Genomic DNA, 13,097 nt, shown 5'->3' with positions numbered 1-13,097 from the left:
ACGCCGTCCCAATGGCATCAAGAACAGCAGAAGCAAACCGGTGTAGCGAGATGCCATGCATCGGCCATGCAAGCATCCACACAATGAATAGAGTTGAAGTCATGGTTATCTGGCGATCCACACAAATAGATGGCTCTCATTAATGATTCACAGAGCTAGCCCAGCTGTATCCGTATTTCCGGCTTGAACTGGAGCTGCAGCTGGCGCCACTTGTGAGAAGCCGGGTCCTACCTTACTAGGTATGTCGGCACAGGAGATGACTGTGTTGCACGCGGTCGTGGCGGTACCTTACACTCTACGGATACTATGCAGAGACGTACGGATAAACTGGCTGTGCATGGGCGGGAAATGCCCCCAGCGGAGCAGGATCGAATCAAGTGCAATTTATCTGCTCGGCGATTGGGCAGACGGGAGGGGTGGAAGGTGTGGAAGGTGTGGCGCAGGCGGCAGAGCTGACAAGCTCAAGGGCAGGGCCTGACAACCAACTTGGCCTGTTTGTTCCTTGTGCTGAAGCAGCCAGATTGCAGGAAATGGGATCCACTGCAAAGGCATGAAGCCAGCTGACAGATTATGGGATTGGAAGCAGGAAAAAAAAAAAAAAAAAAAAAAAAGGTCCATACAGAGAATCAGGACTAATAGCTCTTGCTTTGGACAGGAGACTGAGGAGAGGACTGTGGTCTGAAAGCGGGTGTACTTCGCCGTGTCGATAAAAACGGGAGAGTCCAGAGAGTCCAGACTGCGTGGAATCCTCGGTACGTACCCCGGAATGCCCAGATGAAAAGGAGGGGATCCACTTCCTCCTTTCCGCGCTTCTTGGCGGGACGATCTATCCAATGACGCGAGGTTCCCTGAGCTGCTCGCATCCACTCAAAGCCCCGTCGCCCCCACTCTGCGCTTCCTTGCCATGGTCTGGTTGGCTGTCTCGAGTTGCAGTCGTTGCAGTTCCAGTCCAGATTCAGTCCAGTCCGGTCTGGTCTCTAGCATCCCCGTCAAAGACAACCTGGAAACGGTGCAAAGTCGCCATGCAGCATGCCATGGAGTGAACTGTGAAGATGAAGATGGCATTGGGGGAGTCAGCACTGAGGGTGCATGACAGGAGACAGCAGACCGCCGTCCCTATCTCGCTACTACACTAAAGTACCGTCAAAAGGGCCAAGGCACCCGACTATCGACTCCTTGCCGCCTACCGTGGCTCCCCCGTCTCTGGCCCCCCTACCGCCAGAAAAATGCCAACCTAATTATCCGTAACTGCCTGCCTCTCCTCGTCCGTATCCGTGACATCTGTCAGCTTTTTTTTTTCCTTTCCTCCCACACCCCCGAAAAAGTTGGTTCCATAAGGTACGAGTTCCCGACGGGTTCCAACTGCCTTTCCTCCCTCCCACGAACCCACCCCCTTCATCCCGCCGGCCGACCTTCCACTTCTCCCACAACCTCCCCGACGACGACTGAGACGACCAAGACGACAACGGCAACCACGATAGCGTTCGCACGCGTCTGCGCCCTTTGATTTTCCGCGAACGCCACTGGCCTATATCGCCTGCCGAGACGAGGCCTCCTGCTCTTCGCAATCGACCACATCCAAATTCGGCTCAACCCGTCAGGCCCTTGTGTGTGTGACCTTGGGGGAGAAGAGCCAACCTTCTGCCTTTGACCTTTGGGCACAATCCCATAAACACACACACACACAAAACCACATACCACGAGGGTAGTCAACCGTCGACTTTCCCATTGATTGCAGCAGCGAGGCGAGGCCTATCTGACAAAGCAACCCGCTGCCGCTACCGCTATCGCATCCACACCACACCTCCCCATCAGCGTGTGCCGTGTCTTTCCTCCGCCTTCGACGCGAGGTCTGAAAACTGTTCAGTCTCAGCTTCTCACCCCCGTCTTCGGTCAGCACCTCCACAACCACCACACCCGACGCCCTGCTCGAGGGAAATTTGGTCCCTGCCGCTCGTTCACGTACACTTTGCAATCCGCACCGCCCGCGCAACCACGTGTCAATCAGCCTGTTTTTTCTCGCCTGCGTATGCTGCTTCGATAACAGACGGCTTTGCTTTTGTTCGCGGTCCGCGTGTCCATCCGGAAAAAAAAAAAGGAAAGGAAGAAACAAGTCCAATAATCGACGTATCGCTCCGCAATCGCCTCCCACACCCCTTATCCAGGCCGACTAATCTTGACGACACATCTTTCAACGCCACCCTTGGAGCCGTCCCATCTCTCATCCGACATCCCTCCGCCACGAGACCGCCTGGCCCAACCTCTCTTCTTCACACAACTGCTGCCCACGGTGCGCCGCAGCCGCAGCCATGGACCTTTTTAGACGAGCCGCAAAGGCGATTCCCTCGACGTCGCCGCAACTGCCCACCGCCGACGAGAAGCCAACCACAAAGGCCGCTCGCCAGAATAGGTTGACCTCGCGGCTCGCCTTCTTCAGAAGACCGCTGCGACTCCGCGGGAACTCGAGCATCTCGGTACCCCTCGGCGTCGTCATCCTCTTCCCCTTGATTGTCGTCATCCTCATTCTCGTGCTCTTTGTCAGACACCCCAGCTCCCCTGGAAGGATATTAATGCCCGCAGGCGCTCCCCCTGCTATCAGGTATGTGTTCAATCTCACTGGCCTCAATCGACCAAATCTAACAACATTGCGTACAGGAAAATCAGCGAAGAACACGACAAGGTCTTCGTCACCGGATGCCTCGAACCTGATACGAGCAGGCCCAAGGCTAATGGAGCCTTCGTCGTTTTGGCCCGCAACAAGGAGTTGGACGGCGTCATTCAATCGATCAAATCCATCGAGCGTCACTTCAACCGCTGGTACCACTACCCTTACGTCTTCCTCAACGATGGCGACTTCAACGAGACCTTCAAGGAGGTCGTCAAGAACTACACGTCTGCTCCCGTCGAGTTTGGCAAGGTCGGCCCTGAGATGTGGGGTTACCCCGACTGGATCGACCACAAGGTCGCCAAGGAGGGCATCGCGAAGCAAGGTGACGCCGCCGTCATGTACGGTGGTTTGGAAAGTTACCACGCCATGTGCCGCTTCTATTCCGGGTGCGTTGCATAGACAGAAGCAGCCTCTTTCTTGTATACTGACGTAATACAGTTTCTTCTACAAGCACGAGCTCCTCGCCAAATACAACTGGTACTGGCGTCTCGAGCCGGAGATCAAGTACTTCTGCGACATCACCTAGTATGTCTAAACACTCTGAGCTGCACACGCTTTTGTGCTAACCCGCGCAGTGATCCCTTCTGGGCCATGATCGATGCCAACAAGACTTACGGCTTCACCATTGCTGTCAAGGAACTTCGCGAGACTGTCCCCAACATCTTCCGATACGCTTCCGCCTACAAGCGCCTCAAGGGCCTCAAGTCCAAGGGTCTTTGGGAAATGTTCGTCGACCCTATAGAGAAGAAGGAGGAGCCGGTCACCGACCAGTCTCCCCTTCCCGAGGAAGTTCTGCGTGCCGATCCCAACCGCAACAATCTGCCCGATATTGACCCCGAGGCCATGGAAGGCGAGTCGTACAATATGTGCCATTTCTGGTCCAATTTTGAGATTGCCAGCCTCGACTGGTTCCGCAGCAAAGAATACGAAGAGTTCTTTGAGATGATGGACCGCAGTGGAGGTTTCTGGATGGAACGCGTAAGTCTGCAGGATGCATAATCGTTGGGAACCAAGCTAACACTTGACAGTGGGGTGATGCCCCCATCCACTCCCTGGCAGCCGGCGCCCTCCTCTCCCCTCGTGACATCCACTACTTCCGTGATTTTGGATACCGACACACCACCATCCAGCACTGCCCCGCCAATGCTCCAGCCCGACAGCTGCCCAGACAGCCCTACCTCGAAAAGACGACACTTGATGATAAGAAGCGTGCCGAGGAAGACAAATACTGGGACGACTGGGACGCTGAGAAGGAGAATGGAGTTGGATGCAGATGCCGATGTGATACAGACATTGTCGACGTCGAGGGCAAGGAGGGATCGTGCCTCGCTGAGTGGGTTGACGTTGCCGGTGGATGGGCCAGCCCGTAATTGCCACGACAACGCATCGCATACGTATACGATGTCACGAGTCACAGCCAGCATACAAGCTCTGGCGCCATTCATGGGGGAAACGATATAAAAGGGATTGTACATTGACGAAGTGGAGACGTCAGACTCCTTGTCTTCAGAAGGGGGCGTCTCATTAATGTTGGCACGCACGGGTGTAACGGCATTGCCAGTATCGGTCTTTGCTCCGAGTTCTTTGGGAGTTTACAGGTTTCAGAGTCTTCGGCCACTGTCCATAATCGGTTTTTTTCTTTCTTTTCCATTTGATCAAACACACCACAAGGAATCGCGACACATGAAATAGAGAGGTGGAAAGCTACAGAAATGGCTGGCTCGGGTCGTCCCCTGAGCCGCGCAAGTCTTTTTCAAGTTATTGAGAGCAGGCAAGGGGGAGTGAAAGACATGGAGCGAGGGAAACGAGAGAGAGTGTGTGTGTGTGTGAGAGAGAGAGAGAGAGAGAGAGAGAGAGAGAGAGGGAGAGAGGGGGGGGGGGGGGGGGGGGGGGGGGGGGGGGGGGGGGGGGGGGGGAGGGGGGAGGGGGGAGAGAGGGGGGGAGGGGGGGGGGGGGGGGGGGGGGGGGGGGGGAGAGGGAGAAAGGGGGGGAGAGAGAGGGGGGAGGGGAGGGGAGGGGGAGAGAGAGAGAGAGAGAGAGAGAGAGAGAGAGAGAGATGTTGTGGGGAGAATGGAGGGCCGGACAAGCCCTTTTACTGCGCGCACAAGGATACCAAGCTGTATGGAACGCATCAACAACGAAATATCGACGTCTGTTCTCAGGAGAGCTTTCAAAGTTAGAAGTGCATGCTGGAAAGCCCCAGCCTTTCCAGTGCAATGGTACACATGTGGTCTACCAAAAATGACTGCCCGGTTGATGTGAAGCTTGTCCTGTGAAAACCTGCGACAGAAAAGTGGTGTAAATGAATTCCTTCAGAAGCATGTTTGGATCGGCCACGCACGGCCTATATTTGTTGGTTTCTGATGAGAGGTTGCAAGTTTACGGACCTTACGTATCAAAAACATCCCTCATTGCAGCAGATGAGAAAACACATACACAAAAACACAAACACAACATTGGACCTAGTCTGCCACTTGAAATACTTTACAATCCCTCACTCTTGCTCTCGGACCTGGAAGGCGCGCAGTCTACATCTGCATCTATGATGCGATAGATATGATGTGATATATATGATGAGTTATCAAAGCTAATGCTCCCTAGAGCTACACCCAACCAGGTAAACCCTCGTTCCACAAATACGGTCTTGGCAACATACGGGTTCAGAGGGAAAGGGCCAAGATATTGACAGTTGTTTCCCTAGGAGCTCAATATCTCAGTCAATATCTTGAAGATATATCTGCGGTAGACGACGGGAGAGGATATGCTTTTGCGGCCATAAATCTGCCATAAATCGGCCACCAAACAAGTCTGCTTCCAAAATATACCGAATTACAAGTCTATATCAAGACATGTCTACATCTACCACGATGGATCCGACGCGTCCGTGATGGCTCCATGGCTTGCATCACCCACCAGCCTCGCATACTTGCCCAAAGCACCTCTCCTCACATGCGGCAGAGGCGCCTTCCACTCCTTCCTCCGCCTCTCCATCTCCGCCTCGTCGACATCAACCGCGTCAATCCGGTTCGTCTCGCCGTTAATCGTCACCGTATCTCCGTTCTTCACCAGCGCGAGCGGTCCGCCGACCGCCGCCTCGGGGCAGACGTGCCCGATGATAAACCCATGGGAAGCACCGCTGTACCTGCCGTCCGTTACGAGTGCCACGTTGTCCAGTCCGGCACCCATGATGGCCGCGCTGGCGCGGAGCTGCTCCGGCATGCCCGGCCCGCCTTTGGGGCCCTCGTAACGGACAATGAGGACGAGGTTGCCATCCTCGCGGCGGATGGAGCCTGCCGACAGCGCAACGTCGAGTTCGTGCTCCTTGTCGAAAACGCGGGCCTTGCCGGTGAAGGTTAGGCCTTCCTTGCCCGTAATCTTGGCCACGGCACCGTCGGGAGCGAGGTTTCCGCGCAGGATGCGGATGTGGCCCGTCTTCTTGATCGGGTTCGAGAGCGGGCGGATGATCTTCTGGTTCGGGTCCAGCGACGGCCAGTCTGCGACGTTCTCGGCGAGAGTGCGGCCCGTCACCGTCATGATGGAGCCGTCGATGAGCTTCGCTGCGACGAGCATCTTCAGGACGGAAGGTGTTCCGCCGACTTTGTAGAGATCTTCCATATAGTACTTCCCTGACGGGGCGAGGTCGGCGAGAAAGGGGATGCGATTGCTGGTGCGGTCAATGTCGTCGATCGTCAAGGGCACATCGGCCGTGTTGGCCATAGCGAGGAAGTGGAGGACACCGTTGGTGGAACCGCCGAGGATCATGGTCAGCACGAGAGCGTTCTCAAAGGCCGCTCGGGTCATAAGCTTGCGAGGGCGTAGGTCCTTCTCCATGGTGATCTTGATAGCCGCGGCGGCGCGCTCGCATTCGCGGGCCTTTTCTGGGGATAGGGCTGGGTATGACGAAGAACCGGGGAGAGATAGACCCATTGCCTCGATCGCAGTCGCCATGGTGTTTGCCGTGTACATGCCTCCGCAGGCACCGGCGCCGGGGCAGGCATGCTGCTCAATGTCGTCGAGCACGTCCGAAGGCGTGCGGCCCGCGGCACCGGGGTTGGACTTTGCGTGAAGGCGGTCGTATGTGAAAGCACCGCGAGCCTCGTAGCAGGTGCTGATGTTGATGGGCTTCTCGAGGAGGTGTGAGTGGCCCTTCATGATGGTACCGCCGTAGATCATGATGAAGGGGCGGTTGTGACGCGCAGCGGCCATGATGGTGCCCGGCATGTTCTTGTCGCACCCCGGGATAGAGATGTTGGCGTCGTGGTGCTGTGCACAAGTCACCGATTCGATACTATCAGCGATGATTTCGCGGGTCTGGAGGGAGAAGCGCATGCCTGTTGGTGTCAGCTAGTAGTCGCCGTATGACTTGCGATCGAGGGCCGGCTGGTTTACCTTCTCCTCCCATGGTGATGGCGTCTGACACGCCAACGGTGTTGAACTGCCAGCCGAGCATTCCCTGTTTCTCAACGGCCTTCTTCACAATCTTGCCGAATTCGAGCACTGTTCCCGCGTCAGCCTTGTTGGTTCACATCCAGGGCGCTCTCTCATGACCGGGGAATCTGCTTACGATGCGTGCTGCGCCATGTTAGTCGATGCCACTTTTGACAACCACTCCAGAGGGACAGACATACTTGCAAGGGTTGCCCTCCCACCACACTGTTGCAATACCAACATGCGGTGCCTTCTTCATCATCTCCTTATTCGGCACGCCAGCGCCGTACAGCATGGCCTATAACATCGTGAGCTTTCGATAACCCCCGCAGAGACACCCCCCTCATGGCCAGCCACAACCCCGCATTCCCCAACTTCGCTGGTGACACCAGAGACGACTGGATTGAACAAAATGCTTTGCGTACCTGTGCGCCAGGAAAGTCATGCTCCCGCGTAATTGTGTGCGACCACCGATTGAGTTGCCCTTCAATGACATGCTCCTTGAACAGGATGTAATCATGGCTGTCCTTGTAGTTGGTCTCTTCAGCGTCACTGGGGACGTGGCCTGCTTGGTCCGCGCTCATCGTAAAAACTTCAAGGCAGCTCGAGTCGCTATTCTGTTCCGTCACGGAAGACAATTTGCGTGGGTTTACGTTGACACTTTTCGATACAAGAATGGGGAGGGCCAAGCTGTTGCAATAAGCTGAAATGATGCCGGCTCAGGCAGAGAGGGAGGGAGGAGATTCATTGAGCAACAGCCGCGGGGAAAGGAAAATGACGACTGGGGGGCGGCGACTTCTTTTTGAACTTTGTTTCACACGCCACACATGTTAAGCACAGCTTGAAAGCACAGCTCCCGGCAGCAGCAACGGTAGCCAAGGTTCGCAATGCAGTCAAAGGGGAAAAGGGCGGGGGAAATTCAACGGAGCTTGTTGCTTTCCTCCTACTCCTCAATAGGCTACCGGCCGGGACATCGTCTAGTGCCCCACCAAGACATCAGGGACAGATCCGCTCAGGACGACCTTGAATCCATTGCTGCTTATTACGCGTGATCTTATTGGGAGGGCTGCCGACGGAGACGAAGCGGCTCGCAGCTTTCGGTCGGGTGATCCCAGCCGTGCCGGAGGGGGTTCGGGGCATAGTCCGCGGTGGGAGTGGAGCAATAGTCAATTGACTTTGCGGGCGAATTAGACGGGATGGGACGTGTTGAAGAGAGGTAACCGAGATGGAGTAGGTAGACCCATTGACTGGTGTATCCGTGAGGGAAATGGAATTGCGATGGAGATGAACGGCACCGGAACAGCTTTTCAACGTCCAAATGCGAGAGGGGCACGCAGAGGCACAGGCGCATCACAAAGCCTGAGAAGCCATTAAGCCCCGGCTTCAATTTCAAGTATCGTCGCCAACGGCATTCTCTCCGGCATAAACTATGTCCCGCACGCCATACAGCTGCCAGCAACAGCCATCGTCACTGACGCTGCTGCTGCTCATATGGACCGAACGTGCGGACATAACCCCAAAAGATGATAGATGAGAAGCCAGCCCCGCGGGCGCGTGGGCTTCTCGCTGCTCGCGGACCTGTCTCGTCGCCGTCCTGTGATCTTAGCTCACATTAGCGTTTGGTGGGATGCCCAATGCGTTTATGGTGACTAGTTCGTGGGCTTGTGCCGTGGAGTGAAGCTTGGTGCCGCCTTATAATGGCGGCGTCCAGTGTGCATGTCCACACTCGTGTTGTGGGAAATCTTGCCATCCCCCACCAAAGGCACGTTCCAATCACAGTAGAGGTATTTGAGGTACGCTCACTCACTGGGTCAAGTCTTGGTGCCGGTGCCGGCCCCGGGATCGGCGAGATGCTTCAAAGCCGCTCCGCAATGTGGCCGTGTAGCGGAAACCAGATTCGACAACAGCAGATAGGATGACTTTGAGGATTGTTGAGGGATACTATCCGTGCGGCTTTCTTCTTTCATAGGCTGTTGGTTTGACAATGACCTCTTCCTGGTTATGTAGACGCTGCGAAACCTCTAAGGATGGAAACAAGCCGGGACTCTGGCAAGTCCCGACTCCCGGTGGCGGGGCTCAACCGGCTCGCGATTCGGAGATCAAGTATCAAGGTCCTCGGGCGGCTTTGACACGAGGAAATCTGGAGATGATCGTGATTGACGGGGTCTCCAACTGGTGTGGGTCTCCCGCTACCCCTCCTCGGATCCAAGGCTGAATCCTAGACATAGTATGCGAAGCAACGTCGTGAATCTCTCCCCCCCGCCCGTTGCTACACTTGCTGTGTGTAGTGGGCATGTAAATCGTTAGTGTGTGTGTGTGCTCATATGCACGCAATGCCGAGCGCTGCACCACCACCACTACCACCCGCCGCGTATCCTGGAATTGAGAGGGACGTGATCATCAGCTCTGGTATGGTGTCGACTAGAGAAACAGCAATCGTGCCAAGGCCCTGTCGTGTTGCGAAAGTTCGGATAATGAATGGCGTGAGAGGGGCGTCTCCCTGGCGCCTCTCACCAGCGGGATGGGATGGCACTCCGTTTGACTCTGCGTTTGGATCGACGAGGGCACGCTGGCAATGAAGTCATGCTTTTCTCTCTCTTGTTTCGATGTGCCCCGGCGTCGGTAGATAGAGAGAACAGCGTTGGAAGTACGTTCGTCCAGGGGACTTTTTCGTCCGGGGGACTTCTTCGTCCGAGAGACTTCTTCGTCCGAGCTATCCGCTCAACTCTACTCGTTTCGAAATCCAGACGGATGGCGCAGCTCATTACGAAGCCTTCCACCCCTTCCCCCTCAGACCCCCTCGTCCTTCCTCTTCAACCATGCCACGCCTTGCTCTGCCGTGCTCGTGAGGACCGGGGGTGGAAGAAACAAGTCCAGGAACCATGCTTGGCTGGCGTCCGGTTCAACGAGGCCAAAACCATTCATGCTCTTAGAGATGGGAGGAAAGAAGGTTTCGGAGGATGTCAAAAGAAGAGCTTTGCTGATCAAGGCGGACCGACGAAACCTTGGGATCTTTGGACGTTTGGGCCGAGTGGTGATAGGTAGTCCAATGTACCGTATCAAAGAGGAGGAAAAGGGGCAGCGTCAGGAGGGTGTGAAGAGGGAGGGGATGGAACCTTGACCGCGCCAAGTACCCTTCGTGCCCTACGTACCCAGACCTCAACCCCAAAAAAGATGCGCGGAAGGCAAGGCCTGCCACCGGTACGTACCGTAGTCATGACACTCCGTGGCCCTGTTGCTATTTCTAACTCTACACAAAGAGAAAAAAGTACGTCACTTTGGTCTTGGATAGAGGGTCTGCGGTCTGCGGCGAGTCTGCGGCCTGCGCTGCACTGGCCGCGGGGAAACAATTGCCGATGGTGGCCACTCTCTCGCATCTTGCATTGCTCCGACATGACACTATCGACGGTTTAATCAAGTATGTACGGACGTTACCTTCGAAGCGCTTGTCTGGAACTGGTACCAGAAACCGCAACTCGGATCATCAAAGCACTTGTCAGACAAATGTCAACAACCTTCACTTGACGACCTGTCACCCTAAATCGGGCAAGGGTTGAAATCGTTTCGGCACAGGCGATTCAGACGTCAAAACATCCCACGCTTGGACACAAGCTTCGCTCGCTTCTCCTCGTATACCCTTTCCTCTCTTATTGCAGCTGTCATGGCACAGGAGTCAGAGTTGAGAACACGTAGAATCATCACTGCAGGAGGGAACCGGTTTTCTCAAAACCTTGATTTCTCAATTCGCCATTTTGAAGAAGAAAAAGCAAAAAAAAAAAAAGCCAACGCAATCGTCGTCTGCATCAATCCCGCAGGACCTCGGGGACCGCTCTATGGTACAAAAAACTGCCGTAACAAGATGTTTCGGAGTAACCCCACATTCGCGAGGTGTTGTGGTTCGTGGTCATCACTTCATTTCTGCAAAGGGTTGAAAAGATGCCTTCCCGAGAAGATGAGAGAAATGTGGTAAATGGCCTCCTCCGCACTGCCAGTCGTGCCCAACCATCCCACTTCAAGAATGTCCAGTACCCTTCGCATGCCTCAGTGATGGTCTCGTTTCCCCCATCCCAAAGTGGATAGAAGACGAAATAAAGAAATGGAAAAAGGGCTGCTTCCCCGTCCTGAGCAATTCCCCTCTTCCTGCGCCGAATATCGCCCCGACAGTTCGCAGCCATCCGATCGTATGTGTTCGAGTATGGTAAAAGATGGGAAGAAAAGGCGCGTGGTCAGAGACCAAGACCAAAACAAAAGTAACCGAATTTCTCGTAAAAAAAAGAAAAGAAGAAAAAAAAAGGAGCCAATAGAAGCGAATAACAAGACTGCGGCTTGGTGCTCTAGTCTTCTTGTCCCACGTCAGGAAGATGGAGAACATCAAGAAAGAATCGGACACTCAAAGTTGTAAAGTAATACACTGGTAGAAACAAAGTATTGGCTGGGTCGGTACCGAGCTTCTTATGCGCCAACTCGTGACTCCTCCATACGCCTCACTAATTCGCGCTCACGGGGAGATCGAGGGTTGGCGTCAATGCCCAGGATGGCAGAGATGCGAGTCTTGTCTTGAGGCCTTTCGTAGCTGTCGCGATCCAAGTTGTCGGGACTGGAGGTGGGGGTGATTGGTGTGCTGGTCTGTTGCTGGTTGCAGCACGCACCGTTTTGCCATGCTTGCTCTAGAAGAACGGGGCTCGAGCCGGGGCCGTAGTCGTTGGCAACAGCAGCCCAGAATGAGGCGCGGTGCGCAGTGTATACGGACTGGAGGCGGTTCATGTCAATGTGTTGATGGGTGACAATAGATTGGGCGGAAGGAAGCGCACATTCCAGACGCAGCGGCGGCGTCATGGGGAGGCTGCCGGACATGGACTGGAAGGCGGCGGAGGGCAGAGCAGCGCTGCGAGGCTCAGGGAGGGGTGTGGGATACCCGCGAGTAGGGGAGGCGGTAGGAGGTGGCAGTGTCATGCAGATCGGCTTGGGGAGGATGGCGGGTAGTCTGGGAGAAGCGCCGTGGCTCATGATGCTGGGTAGTTGCATAGGGGCTGGCGAGTGAGGGGCGTAGCCAGTTGAGCTGCCTGGGGGAGAAACCGAGCGAGGAGTGGACTCTCGGATCGGAGAAGGCATCGTTGGCTGCATAACAGGAGAGTGGTTGGTGGAAGAGCCAGAAGAGACCGAAGTGGCGCGCTGCTTGCGTCGGTTGCTACCGTGGCTAAGCTGATGGTAGTGTAGACGACATGCCAGCTCAGTCTTCTTCAAGTGAGCGGCGATATGCTTATAAGGCATCTTCTGAAGACGAGTCTGGAGCAGGTAGACTTCCTGTGCTACGGTTAGACAATTGGTCTCATTTGAACTGTAATTCACAGTGCGCTAAGACTGCCAGTGAAACATACCTCATCCTCGCTCCATGCTCTACCGCCTCCGGTCGAAGCCGCCTTGCGGTTCTTGGTAATTCCATATTCATGACGGTCCATGGCGTCGGAAGTGGTAGTGTAGGTGGCCGTGTGGGGCGCCAATTGCATCGTAGGAGACATTTTTCCTCGTTAAATCGTTTCGGAACAGTCGATGTTGCGTTATACCTCTCAGAAGTAGGGTAATTCTTGGGTCTCTCGATGGAGAATCTTCACGCGTTGTTCGCGGTGTCCTGGAAGCTGGGTTTGATATGAAGAGGCAGAAACTTGCTGCCGACGAATCGAATGGTAAAAAGGTTTGTTGTGGAAATACAAAGATGTCCCGGCCGGAAGCTCGCAACAACGAAGGCGGCTTTCTGCAGATCCGTCAAGGAGAGAGGAAACGGATAGGCGTGTGGGGGAGAATCCCAAAGAAGTGAAGTGAAGTCGTTTGTTTGAATAAACCGGATAGGTCAAGTTATATTGACAAAAAAAGGCGGTGTTCAAGAAGCGTAGTCAAATGAGTGTGTGCAGCCAAGCCAGTTGGACAATGAAGGAAAGTAAAACCCTAGCTGCGGGGGAAGAAAAGAAGGACACGCAACTGCGCTTCAAGAAGACGAAGAAAA

At 54.9% G+C, this 13,097-nt stretch overlaps 5 protein-coding genes across 5 annotated transcripts, besides 1 other annotated feature; 1 reads left to right on the top strand and 4 right to left on the bottom strand.

Moving 5' to 3' along the window:
• Nucleotides 1–2,004: 2,004 nt before the first annotated feature.
• Nucleotides 2,005–2,082: a sequence feature (Short protein (CORC01_08150, OHE96552.1) was converted to a misc_feature.).
• A 227-nt stretch (nt 2,083–2,309) lies between these two features.
• On the top strand, nt 2,310–4,038 carry CORC01_08149 (glycolipid 2-alpha-mannosyltransferase; the record flags this gene model as incomplete). The annotated part of the gene is made up of 5 exons (XM_022619784.1): nt 2,310–2,599; nt 2,656–3,054; nt 3,107–3,193; nt 3,244–3,646; nt 3,697–4,038. 5 exons carry the CDS (start codon nt 2,310–2,312, stop codon nt 4,036–4,038), a joined length of 1,521 nt encoding a protein of 506 aa, XP_022473708.1.
• Nucleotides 4,039–5,527: 1,489 nt separating this feature from the next.
• Nucleotides 5,528–7,680, bottom strand: CORC01_08148 (dihydroxy-acid dehydratase; the record flags this gene model as incomplete). Its single annotated transcript, XM_022619783.1, has 5 exons — nt 5,528–6,999; nt 7,058–7,165; nt 7,233–7,240; nt 7,297–7,394; nt 7,522–7,680. 5 exons carry the CDS (start codon nt 7,678–7,680, stop codon nt 5,528–5,530), a joined length of 1,845 nt encoding a protein of 614 aa, XP_022473707.1.
• Nucleotides 7,681–8,092: 412 nt separating this feature from the next.
• Nucleotides 8,093–8,413, bottom strand: CORC01_08147 (uncharacterized protein; the record flags this gene model as incomplete). Its single annotated transcript, XM_022619782.1, has 1 exon — nt 8,093–8,413. A coding segment is annotated over one exon (321 nt), but the record flags the coding sequence as incomplete, so codon positions are not given.
• Nucleotides 8,414–10,899: 2,486 nt separating this feature from the next.
• Nucleotides 10,900–11,271, bottom strand: CORC01_08146 (uncharacterized protein; the record flags this gene model as incomplete). Its single annotated transcript, XM_022619781.1, has 1 exon — nt 10,900–11,271. The coding sequence occupies one exon, from the start codon at nt 11,269–11,271 to the stop codon at nt 10,900–10,902; it is 372 nt and encodes a 123-aa protein (XP_022473705.1).
• A 277-nt stretch (nt 11,272–11,548) lies between these two features.
• CORC01_08145 (uncharacterized protein) lies at nt 11,549–12,615 on the bottom strand (the record flags this gene model as incomplete). Its single annotated transcript, XM_022619780.1, has 2 exons — nt 11,549–12,400; nt 12,475–12,615. 2 exons carry the CDS (start codon nt 12,613–12,615, stop codon nt 11,549–11,551), a joined length of 993 nt encoding a protein of 330 aa, XP_022473704.1.
• Nucleotides 12,616–13,097: the final 482 nt, after the last annotated feature.

This window comes from Colletotrichum orchidophilum (genome assembly GCF_001831195.1).
Source record: "Colletotrichum orchidophilum strain IMI 309357 chromosome Unknown Scaffold_68.1, whole genome shotgun sequence".
NCBI lineage: Eukaryota > Fungi > Ascomycota > Sordariomycetes > Glomerellales > Glomerellaceae > Colletotrichum > Colletotrichum orchidophilum.
Note: the sequence above shows the minus strand (reverse complement) of the source record. Positions and strands in the feature narration are given on the sequence as shown.